General features: G+C 41.8%; 1 protein-coding gene across 1 annotated transcript in view; it reads right to left on the reverse strand.

Moving 5' to 3' along the window:
• Nucleotides 1-5,105: 5,105 nt before the first annotated feature.
• Nucleotides 5,106-17,248, reverse strand: part of cyp2y3 (cytochrome P450, family 2, subfamily Y, polypeptide 3) — a 42,571-nt gene continuing 30,428 nt past the window's right edge. The window contains 4 exon segments of the mRNA XM_084125682.1: nt 5,106-5,822; nt 8,164-8,310; nt 8,313-8,355; nt 8,359-8,606. Of these exon segments, the coding sequence (XP_083981808.1) occupies nt 5,641-5,822; nt 8,164-8,310; nt 8,313-8,355; nt 8,359-8,606 (620 nt within the window). The 3' untranslated portion in view covers nt 5,106-5,640.

A 17,248-nucleotide genomic window follows, 5' to 3' on the forward strand; every position in this document is an offset into this window, starting at 1 on the left:
CTCTTGGCTGACATGTGGCATTGCTATGGCCTGCTTGTGGCCCAGATCTGGCAAACAGGAGTGAGCCACCCAAGGGCCGTCATTCCACGCTGCATGTGGGCCAGATCATCTTTCCACATGTGCCAGATGTGGGCCGGATCTGGGACGTCACAATGTTGCTATGTGGGGAACAACCAACAATTTTAAGGTCTGAAAAGGTGGGTTAAGCAACGACTATATGTCGACTACATTGCAAATCCCAGAGTATTAGTAGACTGCAGTAGACTGTTAGTAGACTGTTAAGTTAGGGTTAGTTGTTAGGGTTTGGTTTAGTATAATAAAGACTTGACATGTAGTTGCAAAGTTACTTATAGTCAGTAGAATGTATGTTGGGGGACCATCAATAAAGTGTATTTATCACTGTAATTTAATGTTTAAATATGCAAATTAGGCATTATCTGGTAACACTTTATTTTGATGGTCCCTTTTGAACGTGCTGTTGACTATAAGTAACTTTGCAACTATATGTCAACTAACTTTCACTGGAGTATAAGTAGACTGTCTGCTTAACTATCTGCAAACACTTTATTGTGATGGTCCTCCAACAGACACTCTACTGACTATAAGTAATTTTGCAACTACATGTCAACTTAATCTAACCCTAACCCTACCAGTCTATTAATACTTAACTAACACTCTAATGAGAGTTAGTAGACATGTAGGTGCAGCGTTACTTATAGTCAACAGAACGTGTTAAAGGGACCATCAAAATAAAGTGAAACCCATTATCTAATTAAATATGTGCTGATTTGCACTAAACAATAAAGTGTTTACACAAACGTAAGACTTTTAAACAGTAAACAAGCTAACTGAAAAAAAGAAAGAAAAAAAAAACAGTAATGTACTGCCAACTCTGATGCTAGTAGTTAAAAAAAAAAATCATGAAAAATAGTACAAGTAGTTCACACCAAATCTAAATTGACGCCACGGAATTTTGGATAGTTTGTATGTTTGCTTGTTTGTTGTTTATTATCGTTTGATAAGTTTTAGAGATTGGCTTTGTTTTGTCTGAATCTGCGATCAGGATCTATTCAGGCCCTGATTTTCGGGCTTGTCTCCTGAGGCTGGGTCAGCTGCTCGTTTCTGAATGAAATCTAAGCAGCTCTTGGTTTGTGAAGGCACTGAACAACATGGAATTAATTGAATTGCATCCTTTTTTCTGGATTATAGAGTGTGTCTGCAAACAGGCTGTGGCCTGGTGCTGTTTGGAATCTGATTCCTGGATCAGGTTCATCAAATTGCAGTCTTAGAATGATGTGGTTGTAAGGAACAATGCTGCATGGACTGTCACGTGTGATCAGTTCTTGTTTTTTTGTTTCGGGTTGGTCTGGCACATTTCTTAGTTCAGTGTCTTGTGTTTTGATTCTTTTTTCTTTGGTTTCTAATTGATCGGATTATGTTGTTCACCTGATGCTTGTTTCATTGATCAGTTTGTGTGTTTTGTTACCGGTTGTTTTTGTTTTTGTTTTTTCTAGCCTGAAGTATTCTGAGTGTTATATTTCTCTAAGTTTAATAAATCTACACAGCAAAATCCCCAGTGTTAAATTAACACTCCTCAGTGTACACATGTGTCCAACTATACTGAAGCAGTGTTGAAGTTAATGAGATTAAATTAAGTGATAAAGTGATTAATTAAGTGATGATTGGCCATAGTGGTGACACCTAATGTTAATAAGCAGAATAATTTCAAGAGTCAAGTGTCAAGAGACCAACTAAAGCAAATACTGATCTCCATCATGGTGACTACAAACTTTATTATATTCAATAAAGCATCAACAACTAAATATCTGTTAATTCTCAACAATAACTTTTGTACATGTATGAAATACATAATGTTAAACTGGTTTGTAAACTGTTTTCACACTCAGTGTGGCTGCAAGTTTCTCTGTCCTTCAGTGATTCTGCTTATCAGGTGTTCATCAGTTTCTCAATTCCCAGGCCAGACAACATTATCTGTTCCAGTGGGCGTGCTGGTAGAATATGAGGGAATGGAGTGGAGCTCAGACCCTACTGCCAAGGCTGACGTGAGTGTGCTGACCCTGAACCCCTTTAGTGTGGAGTTTGCAAGAATAAACGCCATGCCTGTTTAGTAGCCAAACTTCATGCCTGTTTTATCGCAGAGCACCATGCCTGTTTCGTCGCCCTGTATTGAGTTAGAATTGTCTGTGATGTTCCCACCCTGCCTCCCACTCCCATCTCCACCTCCTCTACCCTCTAACAAGGAGGCAGTTCCTGAATTATTTGCCTGTCCCATGTCAGCCAAGGTGGCCACTTTTAACCCTCTGGGGTCGACAAACGCGCCCGCGCGTTTTGCTGGATTTTCTTCACATTGTAGCACAATAAACTTAAATTACTCCGTCATTTATGGTCATACAGAAAAAATAAATATAAAAAAAGAATCTGTGATATTTCTACTTTTGTATGTGTCCACTTACAATCAAATCAAAACATTGTGCTTTTTTAAAATAAAGAAAATAAACAGGGTGTGCCTCTCCGTCGTGGTGAACTTTCTTTTCTTGAGCACGTCTATAAACTGAAACCAAACTCAGCGAATACTTGTCACACATTTATGAGCCATATACCTTTATAAACATTTAAGTGTGTACTTTTAAATGATCGGATTCAAACTGAAAACAAATATTCTCTGTTTAAGTAATTTGTATAAAACCAACAAGATGTCCAGTATCTCAAACGCTTGCTCATTATTTTTAATTTGACCACACCCACACGCGCAAAAGAGATTCACATGCAAATCTCCACATGGAACGCGAACGCGCTCGTTACCTCAAAAACAAAGCACGAAAAAACTTCACAAGTCTCTGCTTTTCATCGAGTTTGAAAGATGCGCCGTGAGCTTACATTGGATTTACCTCAGAAGAAGAAGAACGCGATTTGAAGACAAGAAAGATGTAAGGTAAGAAATTCTTACATATTAGTTTGTTATTGTTGCATAAATTTCACATTGCAGTTGAACTGTTGCTAGATATATGGTGAATATTATAATATTTAGACCCGTGTTTACTGTTACTGTGTTTGTGGATATCTGCTCAAACGTAGATATGTATATGGTAACCATAATGTTTCATATTTTGGAGCACGATCGCGTTTGAATGTATCATATTTTGGAACGCGATCGCGTTTGAAAAGCAAAACGCACCAAACGGCTTCATGTTTTTACTATTATCTCATTTCATATCATCATAACGAATGGAAACATTTGAAGTAACATATGATAATCAATATATTTTTCTCTAGCTTAGTTGTTACTGAAATCTTTTGGAAGATGTATAGGCTGCTATAGGTTATTGTTATTATTATTTTATGCAGCACTGCGCATAGCCTATGTTCACAACAAACCTGGTGTTCATTATATTATATATTGTTGTAAACATTTGTGTGTGTGTGTGTATTCTGTGAATTTTAAAAAGCAATTTTAACCAGAAAAATCAAAAATTTATTCCCCAAATCGTGCAGGCCTTTCTCTTGATATCAGTATGTTCACTTTTTCTTTTTTTTTTCAGGGCCCAGATGCCACTGAGTCCTGCTGACTTCAACATTCACATGAGTCTCTGTACATCAGGGGTGCCCAATCCTGCTCCTGGCGATCGACTGTCCTGCACAGTTCATCTCCAACCCTAATCAAACACACCTGAAGCAACCAATTAAGGTCTTCAGAGCACGTCAGGATCACTTGAAAATTAAAGGCAGGTGTGTTTGATTAGGGTTGGAGATGAACTGTGCAGGACAGTCGATCGCCAGGAGCAGGATTGGGCACCCCTGCTGTACATGAACATGGTAAAGTGAAAATCAAACACCTTAGAAATGAAAGGTATGTACAATGTTTTTAGGAATGGCACAAAGGTCTCTGTCTTTGGATCATTGTTTTCAATAAGTGCTTTTTTGTCATTTGTTTTGTATCTTTGGATTATGTTGTGTTGTAAATAAATCCAAACAATCAAAAAGCCATTCTTTTTTAAATCTCCTCATTCTTTGTGCAAGGTTGCTCAGAATGATAGGGCCTGATAGCTCCTAATAGGGCCGTTAGGGGAGGGTCTTTGTCTTTCTCAGGTGTGAAAAGCTTACATATTAATGATGTGATCACACCTCCCGCATAAAGCTTTCTCACACAAAACACGTCGTACAAATTTTAAATCAATATATTGTCTTATCTGAATGAGCAGTCAGGGATTTTCACATAGTTTTGGAGCAAATATTCTAGGCTACGTGATACAATTTTCAAAAGTCTTGTGAAGAAATAATCAGTATGGGTTTCATGGCCTTATTTCAGTGAGATTTTTTTTTTGGTATTTTCACAAACCACTCATAAATGTCATTATCTCAAAACTACAAACTTTTACATACATGCTGCTGATATATTAGTGTAGCAGAGTTTGTGCTGAATACAGTGTAATCAGACTTTAGCCATGAAAATGTCACAAGTAACAGAAATAAGCACAAATGTCAGACCATGTCAGAACACCTCCAGGGCCCAGAAAACAGCTCAGACCACAGAGGGTTAAAGTCTCTTTCTGCCCTGTATCGGCCAAGGAGGCTGTTTTGTAGACCCCTGCCTGTGCTACCCAGTTTTTTTTTGGCCCTGTCTTTGCTAGCTCCTTACTGCCCTTCGGCTCTGCCTGGGGCTTCCAGTTCGCCAGCTCTGCCCTGGAGTGTTGACCCTCTAGGTCCGCCTAGAACCTCCAAGCCCGTAACTCCGCCTCGGCCCGTTGACCAGTTGGCTCCACCTTGGTTACTCACTCCCTCGGCTCCATCTGGGACCATCGTCCCTACGGCTTGACCAGGCTTCCTCATCCCTGTGGCTCCGCCTTGTTCAGTTTATTTTACAATCTCTTTATGAAGCATCAAAGTGGTAGTTGCATGGACTGTCAATGGAGGTACAGAAAACTTTTGTTCTTAAGATGAACGAAAGTCTTACGGCTTTGGAACAACATGAGGGTGAGTAAAGGACAGATTTTTCAATTTTGGGCGAACCAACCCTTGATTTGTTTGTTTTTTTGTAAAAATTGACTTCATATTCATTGTTACATAATTCAAACATACACAAAATTGTCTGTGATATTTATTTTTCATATGATATATTTTTATTTGGTGATTTGGTGATGTTGTTGATGAAAAACAATCAGAATATCAGCAATGTTACAGTACATGTTAGGGTAAATTGACAAATGTGCCCCATTTTATATTCCAAATGCCCTTTCTAGTAATTCATCCTGGTGTTGACTGCTGACTGCTGAGCTATTTATTACGGAGCATTTGACTGACACCCAGGAGCAAGTAACACACATATATAAGAATCAGAAACAGACTCCAGAAAAATACTTTCCCTCAATCTCTTCTCAACATCTCTCAAATAAACCTGTAGATTCTGAAATAAGAACGAGAACATTGCACGAGAACACATTCTTCATTAATATCAATTTTTCAGTTTTCACTGTAACTTTTTCGCTGAAAATTTGGAAATAATGGTGTTTTTTCTAAATTTGTTAAACAAAAGATCTAAACAAATTATATACAAATACTCTCTAAACTGATCCAGCTTCAAAGAACTTGTAATTAGTATGAATTATGGTCATGTTTCTTTGTTCAGCGGGGAGAGGCAATGAGCTCATAGAATCGAGGCATGTTGGCAAAGCTGCTGAGTTCAGGACTGGGGTCTACGGCATCTGGACCCTTTGGACTACTGAAGCTGAACTTCTGAAGCAGAGACACGATGAACAGAAAGAGCTCCATACGAGCCAGAGACTCACCCACACAAGCGCGTTTACCTGCAGAGATAGAATGCAGAAGAGATGAACTTGTGACATGTAACAAAATCCTTTTCTAACAGGTAGTTGTGCTAAAAAAAAAAAAAAAAAAAAAAAAAAAATGAAATAACTTATTTATTTATAAATAATTATTTGTCATTTATTTTTATATATAAATATTTAGTTTTGCATTTAAGTGTTTAGCCTGTTGTTAAAGGGATAGTTCACTTTGAAATTAAATTTTGGTATGTTTTAGCTTACCTCAAGGGCATCCAAGATGTAGGTGTCTTTGTTTCCACAGTAGTTTCAATTTTGATATTTTTAGGTCAAACCGTTCTTGTCTGTCAGTCATATAATGCAGGTCTATGGTCACCACCTCAAAGAGCATGCACAGTGAAGTCCAAATTAAACAATTCCCCATCGTAAGTACACATTGATGGCCTAAGACACAAAACGAGCAGTTTGTGTGAGAAAACGAACAGTATTTATATCGTTTTTACCTCTTGTACACAACCACGTCCAAGTGATCTGAGGGCGCACGCGCTTCCTGGTGTGTGACGTGTGCGGGCATTCTGGCTTAGTCTGTCCAAGCGCCGGAAAGCGCCGGAAGTGATCTCTTGTGCGTGTACGTCGTTATAAAACGACATAATACTGTTCGTTTTCTCACACAAAACTGCTCGTTTTGTGTCTTAGGCCATGAATGTGTACTTACGATGGGGAATTGTTTAATTTGGACTCTGTGCATGCTCTTTGAGGTGGTGACCATGACCATAAACCTGCATTATATGATTGACAGACAAGAACGGTTTGACCTAAAAATATCAAAATTGAAACTACTGCGGAAACAAAGACACCTACATCTTGGATGCCCTTGAGGTAAGCTAAAACATACCAAAATTTAATTTCAAAGTGAACTATCCCTTTAAGTATATTGTGTCAGTCAGACAGGCCACATCAGTTAAGCTTCACCAGTTGATACTCAGCATCTGATCTACTTAGAAATACAATGCCTATCATATCACTTCAATTTAAATTACAATTTCAGTTATCCTTCAGCTGGTTTCATTGCATTGCTCAAGAAATGCTGTCTAGAGTTTTGCGTGAGGCATTCGTTCCTTGTGTGGATGTCTGTGACGGTCATGGATTGACCGCACATTTAACATGGACTTGAGTTAATAAATGCACTCACACACACAGAGAGACTGTTTACTGAAATAAGACTTTATTATGATTATCGATCGAAATGAGTGAATGAAATACTTTATGCAGTATTGTTTGTCCCATAATTTTAAAGGTCCGATGGGGAAACGGTGGCGGAAATCTTTGGTTCCGCTAAGGATTGGAATCTACCAATCTATTAATTGAGGATGGGTGTTTCAGGGACAATGCGGAGCAGTTGCTTCTGTTATTTCCTGTTCAATGTATTGTAAATTATATCAACTGTTGCATAAGAGAGTAGATTATCTATTTTGAACAGTATGACAAAATGTTTCTTCTAGACTCTATATTTATGAGCAAATGTGTAAATTGTTGAATGTGAGTTTGTCCCTCCCCATGGGGTAATGGTGCTGGCCGCCAGTATAAATGTGCTCATCTGTGTTTAATGGAGTTAGTCTGTGTTGGTTGCTGCAGTGTAGAGTGTGGTCTGAGTGCTGCAGGTGTTTTGTACTTTGTTGATTTGTTTTTCTTGGTTTTCTTTTTGAGGAAGTTATTTTTTGGAAAATTTGCGTTTGGCATTATTACTTTTAAATGTAATTTGGGTAAGTTTCTTCCCTTTTTGTTTAATTTTTCCACTAATGTTATATATTTGGGTTAGGATTTTTCATGATTTTGCACATTTGGATAAATAGTCTTGTTTAATTTTTCCATTAATGTTATATATTTGGGTTAGGATTTGTCATGATTTTGCACATTTGGATAAATAGACTTAACTTTTTGTATTCACTCTGCCTCTGTTTAATTGGGCCAGACATTTTTTTGTGCCCATTACTTGGTTCCTATTACAATGTCACATTGGATTTAAGCTTGTTGAACTTGAACAAGTGTTGAATAAAAATTAGCCACATTGACTGAAGTAATTTTCGAAACAAGCAGCTTAAAATAGTTACTTCATATAAAGTTAAACTGCGTGAAGAAGCTTTGTGTACATCTGGAGCTATTCTATAGTGCTATAGGTCTATGTTAAACATTATTTGACTTGATTTTAAGGACTGATTTTCAAAAGAACAAATTTTAATAATGCCATTTTTATCTGAAAATTAAAAAGACATTTAACCATTTTCACAATATGTAATTTTATTTTTTAAATGAACAACTTTAAAACTTTTGTTTGGTGTGAGATTGTAGACAGTCCAGAGTTTACCTGCAGAAAAGGGGATAAAGGCTGGATTCTTTTTAAAGTTGCCGTTGGCATCCAGAAAGTGCTCTGGGTTAAATGTCCAAGGGGTTTCCCACTGTACCTCATCCCTGAGGACAGAGTGCAGCATGGGAATGATCACTGTATCCTGAAAGAATGAAAGCTTATGAAATTAAAATTATATGAATATTTCCAAAATCAACAATACTCAACAGCTATACAATAAAATAAACAGCTGAGTATTGTGTGATTAATCGTTACCTTTGGAATTACATAATCTCTGAATGTGATGTCTTTCATGGCATAATGGGGAACATTTAGTGGGACAATATCCAGAAAACGTTGTACTTCATGAATCACAGCATCAGTAAAGGGGAGGGACTTCCTGTCTTCCATTGTAGGGACCCTGTTTCTTCCAATAACACTGTCAATCTCCCTTTGCATTTGCCCTAAAGCAACACAATAAAAAACGTTTTTGTAAAGATCAAACACAAAGGTTTTTTTTTGTTGTTGTTTTTTTCTCTCTTAATTGTGAAAAGTTCAATGCAATTAATGAAGAAAAAGAAAAGTAATACAAAAGTAACGTATATATATATTAGGGCTGTCAATCGATTAAAAATTTTAATCGATTAATCGCATGATTGTCATGAGTTAACTCGTGATTAATCGCACATTTTTTTATTTGTTCTAAATGTACCTTAAATTAATACTTTTCAAGTTTGTAATACTCTAATCAACGTGGGCATGGATAAATATGGATGCTTTATGCAAATGTATGTTTATTATTGAAACCATAGTCAACATAAAGCATGAAGACGAGACATGTTTCAAAGGTCATAGATGTTTTTCAAAGAACTTGTTCATGTCTATTAGACACATGTAGAAAGAACAAAGAAATACCAGGTTCCCATTACTTCTCTTTCTTTGCACTGAGCAATTAACACAAACATGTTTAGATTTTTGCATGACAGGGCAGCTCTTCTGAAAATGCTAAATGTACATTTATTATTTATTATTAGGCTACATTATAGTTTGTCTCTCTCTGTGCCCATTTTGATGAAGCTAAATTCTCAATAAAACTGTTTTCATTGGTATATACTGTTTCTGTTGTCAAACAACGGAATGAATATGAAATGGTGACTGAAACGCGACCCATTAAGACATAACCAGCTCTCCCTTCCAAGATGTTAATCTGCACAATAATCCTGATAATCGAGCCGTCGTCTGATGAAATCAAATACACATAAGATAAACACAATATCTGTTTTGCGATTTCGGCTATACTTGCATGTAAAATTAGAGAAGCAACATCATATCTGTGTTTAACTGAATTAAAGCGCTGCTCCTCTCTCCAGCGCGAGACGCAGAGAGAGAGCGAGAGAGAGAGAGAGAGGCGCGCGCGCGTGCTGGGAGAGCAGTACCGGCGGTACCGGTAGATTCTCAGAAACTAAATAAGGTTTGGGCGCTTTGTTGAAGGGAAAAAAATCGCTAAATGGGTCTGCAATGTCGCTAAGTTGGTAACACTGTGTATCTCCATTTCTCCAACTAGGTTTTGGGCCACGGGTCAAACAGAAAATACGCGCTGCGTTAATTGAGCGTTAAAAAAAATAGTGCCGTTAATATGATTTTGCGTTAACGCGTTATTAACGCGCTAACTTTGACAGCCCTAATATATATACATACAAAAAGTACACTAAGTGAGCAGGCTACCTCTATGCGAAACAATTATACATTTTTTTCTGCATTTTTATCAAGAATTATTTTGAAGGTTGTCTCACATAGGTGGCCATTTGACTCAAAGCAGAGGTAGGCAGTCTGTGGGCTGAGAATTGTGGTTGGTCACTTTATCAATATGACCGTCTTTTTCTTTCTAAGTGTCCGGTTCTTGACCAGAATAAGCTGTGAAAAGGACCAGGGGCCAGTTGCACCAACTATACGCAAGTTGCACTTCTTAATATTTGAGTGTTGCAGCATTAAAATGAGCAGAAACACAATGTTGCATTCAAACTAAATATTACAGAAGCCTCCAACCAGGGGTAACGTTTAGAATAAAACTATCATTAAGCTCATGTTTTAAATGAGACTTCAATCTCTTAGTCAAATATGATGTTGACATTTACACTTCTTTACATTTTAGGAGAGAGAACGTCCTGGTTGCGTATGCAACCCACCGTTCCCTGAAGGACGTAGTCGACGTCGACTGAAATGGGATCACGCTAGGGAGCCAATTGTCTTTGCGCGTGCGAGCACAAGCAAATGAAAACTTTGCGTGCGTGATTTGCATCACACTCTCCGCCCCGCGGAGCGGGTATAAATACGGAAGTGGATGCACGCACTAGTTGCTTTACGCTGAGGAGCAGGAGCTTTACGCGTAGTCGACGTCGACTGAAATGGGATCTTAGGCCCTTGGAATCCACCACTAAAGCTGCCACCTTCCAGTGCCTGGTTAAAAGCCTCAATTCCCCCCGCAATACTGAGGCAGCGAAGGCGAGGCTTAGGCCAGGGAAGTCAACTGCTGTTCCTACAGGACCACTGGGAAAGCGTACCTTTGACAAGGAAGAAGTACGCTGCGGAAACCACATCCTGGCCCAAAGGGGAGGTATTATGTGGGATATACACATATGGACTGGTGACCAGGCAGTACAACATATGGAAATGTCACTGGGATGACTCCAGCCTAACAGGGGGGAGGATCAAGCAACAGTGACGGCAGAGTGGGCTCTGCCGAGGGAAGACACAGGCTCACCGCAGGGAGCCGTACCGTGGAATAATACACATATGGGATCGCCGTAGGGATCGCAACATATGGACCCAGCCTAACACAGGTTCCACTAGAGCATACGATTGGTAGGCCTGGCTTCGGCCACTCCGCCACGTCCGATGCCACAGGGTATGGAGGAACTCAACAGGGTTTGGTTAAGGGGAACTCTACTGGAGCAAAATTGCGCACGTATCCAGTCCATAGGAGGGGAATGGCGCAGCAAGCCGACACTTCGAACTGTGCTTATGGTGAAACTGGCTTCATGTGAAGGGAGCCCACGGGAAGCAGCGGTTCGAGACACATGCTAGATGTGTATAGGTGTCGCCCAGCCCCCAACTCTATTTAACATCTGTTTAGTGAGGCACTGTATGCCAAGGCCTAGGAGGAGCTCACCACCCAGGTGGCCAGTGCATCTTGGGATTACTCACCAAGACGAAGGCAACCACTTTGAAGTGGGCCAACCTCTGCTTGGAAACAGCCTTCCCTTCTGCTGACTTCCATAACAGATAGAGCTGGTCTAAGGTCTAGGCTTTGCAATCTGATCACATATAACCGCGCTGAGGTGGACGGACAGAGAAAAGCCAGGGCTGGGTCTGCCTCCTCCGGGGCAGCGCTTGCAGCCTCACCACCTGGTCCAGTAGGAGAGGTAGGAACCTTGGGCACACCTTCAGACCGGGGTCTCAACTTGTGAGAGATGGCCAGCCGAATTCCAGGCACAACTCGTCGACTGAAGGTAGCAAGTCCCTACCCTCTAGTGGAGCCATGTGAGCAGGAGAGCTGTTTCTTAAAAAACAGAATATTTTAACTCACTGCCTAGGATGGCTCAGGGCGGTCTCTGTAGTGCAGTAGCACCAGAGAAAAAGCCAAGAGGTTAAGGAGGAGATGCAAGGTTTTTATAGATTATCCTTGCTCGCCTCAGGGACCTGACGATCAAATCACACTCCGTCTGAAACCACTGCTTTATGATGCGCCAACGTAGAAGCCACAACATTTTGAGGTGGAGGACAGCCCTCACTCCACCAGCAGTTCTTAAACGGAGCCCTGAAGTGATCGAACACCTTCAGGATCTCCTCACGGGAGAAGACTCAATTCAGCGAACCAGTTCGATTTCTATTTAGAGGACCAAGCTTCTTTCTATAGGTGCTCACAGAAGTGATGGTCTCTACTGCATAACAATTCTTGCGGTAGACCAGAACCGCCGTGTCACGTTCTTACTAGACCTGGGTCTTTCCAAGGTCTAGACGTGGGTGCCATTGTGCCCCATCCCTGAGAATATGCTCAGAGGAAGGTGTCAGAAAGGCTGTCGAGAGGAGGAGGTTGGTTGCAATAAGGGGCAACTAACAAGACCTGCTCCATTGCACAAGACAGGAGCAATGCTCAACACCAGATGTAAAGGATATCACTGAGCATCAGGAGCATTTCTGCTCAACAGCTGGTGTGACAAAGATCACTGAACTTGTTCTCTTCCTGATTTAAGCACCATAGTGCAAGAAGGCTCACTGGGGAACGCATTTCTGCAGAGCCCAGGGCCAGCTGTGGCCAGAGTTTTTGTTGAGGGTTATCTGCTCAGACAAAAGAAGAAACAACTGACGGAGGACGAGTTCGGAGGGGCAACAGACGTGGCTGTGCGGCCCCGAAGTGGTCCGAACAGCTGGCCAGCTGGGGATGGAGTCTCCACTGTATCTGTACTGGAGGCTGTCGTGAGGCTTGTGAGCGGCACGAGTGAGCAGGCCAGAAAAATAGGTGGAATGAAGCGATCTTAGAAGCTTCTGACTCCGAGGAGGTGGCGGGCAAGTTGCAACATGCGAGGGGAGCGCAGCTCAACGGTCGCAATGTTGTCGGAACAGTACAAGCTCGCTGAGCAGCGGTGTCTCGAAGCGAGGGACTGAACAACTCGAGGCAATGAATGCCAATGCAGTCAGAGGCGCCCAGAGTTCTGTTACTGCATGCCCTTTATACGTGGCCCCTCAGCCATGCTTTGGCTATGGGCTGAGGGATTGGCGACAGGCCAGTGGAGCGTGTCGCTGTGCCACGGCCACCTTAAGGACTCGGTCATCGAGCTAGTGCTGAAGCGGTCTCATATGGAGGAAGCCAAGCGGCTGCATCTGCCATATGCCCCAGGAGCCTCTGACAGTTTCAGTGGGACCCTTTCTCACTTCTACAGAGCACTAAGCTGGCACACCTCGTTTGAGAGATGTGCTAGGCCAAGACCACCTCCAAACTAGAAAAGAGAAACTCGGAACTGGGGCGAGATTACACTTTCCCAGTTGACCTGAAGACCCAACTGGCTATGAGCCCTCGAAGGGTAGGACCATGTACTGATACTTCGTGCCTTCAAACGCAAGAACACAGTGAGTCTGTGGAGCGGAAGGATAGAGATCTGAAGTACACGTCTTTCAGGTTGAACGCTGCAGACCAAGCTTGGGAACGGGCATAGAAAATGCAATTCTGTGTTAACAGGTGAACGAAGGCTTTCGAAAAAGGGCCGTTTTAGTTGACACAGAACCAAGATGGTCATAACCCACCACATAATAAGGGTACAATGAAGTACAGGCTCTGAAGCCAGACTCCATTCAGGCTGGAGGGAAATGCTAGTATGCGTCCTTCGCCAGTAGGACTGTGGGGCACACCCACAGGACAGGAGCTCTGCTCAACACCTAGGTATGATGAATTTCACTAAAAAATCTCTTTAGGAGCATTTCTGATGTATGATGAATATCACTGAGCCTGGAGGAAGCCAAGCGAAAATGAATCGCAAGCGGGGTCTGAACGTACCGTGAGGCCAGGCTGGTCATTGGTTGGAAGCATCTTAGACTTCGACAAAACCGGACCAGGGGCCAGGAACCACAGATGTACCCGAAGTGGGGCAGCGAAGTGGAGGACAGGGATCCGGCTCAAGAGGCCCAAAGGCGGCCCGAAGCGGGATCTGAGTGTGCGGTGCAGCACTTACCTGACTCCACTGGGTGGCAGGGGAAGCGTGAGAAGGCGGATGACCGGGTCCTCAAACGCACCCAGCTACCAGCTGGCGAGGAAGAGGCGGCTGAGGGGTGTAAGGCTTTACAGGGTCACACACCATCAGACTAGCCCTCTTCGGGCCCAGGAATAGAAAATTGCTCTTTCTTTAAAAATGTGGGTACCGCTGGCTCTGCTTTTTTGGGAGCCAGCGGCGGAACAGACACACACAAAACAAAAAAGCTTCACCCGGCCCTCCACCGGATGAAGGGAGTGGATTGATGACCATCTCCCAGAGCAATCCTCCATCCCTGGGTGGTCCGCTCAGGTCAGCGTTTCCGCTGTCGCTTGCCACCTGGCTTGGCAGCACCTGAGGCAGACGGGGCGCCCCTTCTGCGGCCGGCTCCACGCTGAGACCTGGGTGGAGGCTGCTGCGGTGGTTCAGCGGGAGCGGGCGGATTGCCCCTCACCGTAATCCTCAGGTCACCCAATCCGGACAGCACTCGAGGTTTCTTCCGGGAAGGAAACCCGGAAGCAACACTAGAGTGGGGCCTGGGGATGGGGACTGCACCTTCGTGAACGAAGGCAAGTCTCGACCTCAACGCCGAGATGGTCATATTCCCGCAATGGGAACATGAGTCATCCACTAAAGCTGCCTCAGTGTGCTGTAAGCCCAGACACGTGATACAGCATTCATGACCGTCAGAGGGGGACAGAGCCTTACCGCACCCAGAAACGCACGGATGGAATGGCATCTTGAAAAAGACGCACTCACACCCGTGTTGCTCTTTTAGAAATGGGACCCGTCACCAGTGCCGGAGCACACAGGGAATGACCGCGGCAATACTTATCTCAGCGAACTGAGACAGTGAAGCACTCACTTTCTCGCCCTCAACCAACCGTCAACACACAAACAAACATTTACTTTGTTGCTGTTAAAACAGCAGTTGAGAGCTCAAAGCTCGCGACCACCGCTGCACCGCGCTGTAGAAACCACCAACACTGGGAGAGTCTTTCCAGAAGAACACCGACAGACTCGCTCGTAGAATACACTCAGAACACTCTTCAGACACCATTGAACGGCTCCGAAGCAAAAAGCAACTAGTGCGTGCATCCACTTCCGTATTTATACCCGCTCCGCGGGGCGGAGAGTGTGATGCAAATCACGCACACAAGGTTTTCATTTGCTCGTGCTCGCACACTCGAAGACAATTGGCTCCCTAGCGTGATCCCATTTCAGTCGACGTCGACTACATCTGATGTTCTCGACTGAAAGGGAACATTATGTCATGAATTACTTCAGCACAAAGCACTAAAAGACATATTTATTGACATCACTTAAGACTTACTGATATAAAATTATAATTAAACTTTATTTGGAGTATTTATTTTATTGCACACTGAACATTTCTTAATATTATGCCTAAAATGTGTTTCAATATCACTATTAATAAGGATTGTATGATCTCTGTCAGTCTTTAAATGCAAGATATTTAAAGTGTACCTAAAGTATACTTGCAATAGTTCCACTTTAGCCCCATCAAATACACTTAAATATATCTTTAGTTGGACCTTAGAACTACTTCTACAATTAAAGTGCATTAAGTAAAAAATAAGTCATTCTAATTTAGGAGACTTTAAGCATACCAGTTTGGTATACCAAACGTTCAATTGCAGGTTATTTTTATTAAGCACATAAATATATAAATGTATTTGTAGTATACTTAGCACAAAATGAATGTATTTCAAGGGAAGGCTGCTATCATATTATGCGACTATGGCCTTGTCCACAATAATACGTTTTCGTTTGAAAACGCATCTTTTTCTCTCCGTTTTGGCCTTCCATCCACACTGAGTGGATACATTTGAAAACACAGTTTTCGCAATGTAGTGTGGACTGTGTAAACTGAGGTATTTGAAAACGATGGCGCATGTTTAGTCACGTGATGCATATTTTACTGATAGATATTCATGTTTATACCCCTATTGTGCCCGTTATGTGCTATTCACTTTCACACAGTTGCTAAAATGTTACTTTGCACACTCTTCATATCACAGTCCTGCAAAGATGACAGAAAATGTACTGTCCTGCAGCAAAACATGAGAGCAGTTGCGTTTTAGACCAAACAAATAATGAGTGTGACTAAGTGTGACCTGGATGCATCAGTAAATGGTGAAATATTTTGCTAAATAAAATGATCCTTTAACAGAAGATTTGCGTGATAACTTTATTATGTTCTGTATATCATCTCAGTGAGCTTTTATGAGTGTTTACGCTGGTTTACGCATGTGCAGTAAGGTGAGCGTTTTGAAATGAAAATGCTGTTTTCGGTTCCGGTTATGCCACCAAGAGCATGACAGCCTAATTTTCAAGCTCCCCGACGGTTTTGTGAGATAACCCCAAAAAAATTTGTTTTGTAAACCCTAGTGAATATTTTGTGTAACAATGGAGAAAGGGGTTACTACTAGAAGTAGAAAAATGATGAACGTGATAGAAAATGACCCTGAAGTGAGGCAAGGTAGCAGAAGTAGCTCTCCGAGTTCATCTCCACATGGTGAAGATGGTTCCGAAGCTAGCCTGCGATGTATTCTCAACAAACTCCGGGAGTTCAGAAGGGACAATAGGGTACAGCTTTCCGACAATAAACAAGAATTGAAGAGAACAAACGACAGACTGGAGAAGGCAGAGTTTCCCGCGCTTCAAGCAACATCAACGTTAATCAAACACAGCGCCAGGCTAACCTGGAAGCCAGGTTAATAGATCAGGAGGGCCGTGCGCACAGAGACAATTTAAGGATTTACGGAATACCCGAAAATAAAGAAGGACCTGATATGGTTGGCTTTCTGGATAACTTGTTGAAAAGTGCACTAGACTTAGTATAAATTGCAAATTACAAAAAATTATTAGAAAACATGACAGACATTAACAACAGAAAAGACACACCTGGTCAAAGAAAATAAATTGAAATATTACATTAATGAATATAAATATTACATTAATTGTGGGCGGATGATGTGAGTGTAGCCAATACCAACTATAATTAGACCAGTCTGCAACATTATTATAAACCGCTGAATACTTGCATATTTTTGTAGCTATCGAAATAAAAAAGCATGTATTTGGACTTGAATTGACCTGCTGTCGAACTGTCCTGCGAACGTCTTGGGTATCTGTGTGAAGGGAAGGTATCTCAGTTCTCGCGCATGTGTCATGGCTCTCGTGGACTCACTCAGAGGCCCACACAGAAGAAAATGAATAGATGAATAAAGTAGTTATTTTTGTGTTTTTTGTGCACAAAAAGTATTCTCGTCGCTTGATAAACATAAGATTGAGCCACTGTAGTCACTTGGACTATTTTAACAATGTTTTTACTAACT

This window comes from Abramis brama, assembly GCF_963993115.1.
Source record: "Abramis brama genome assembly, chromosome: 10".
Lineage (NCBI taxonomy): Eukaryota > Metazoa > Chordata > Actinopteri > Cypriniformes > Leuciscidae > Abramis > Abramis brama.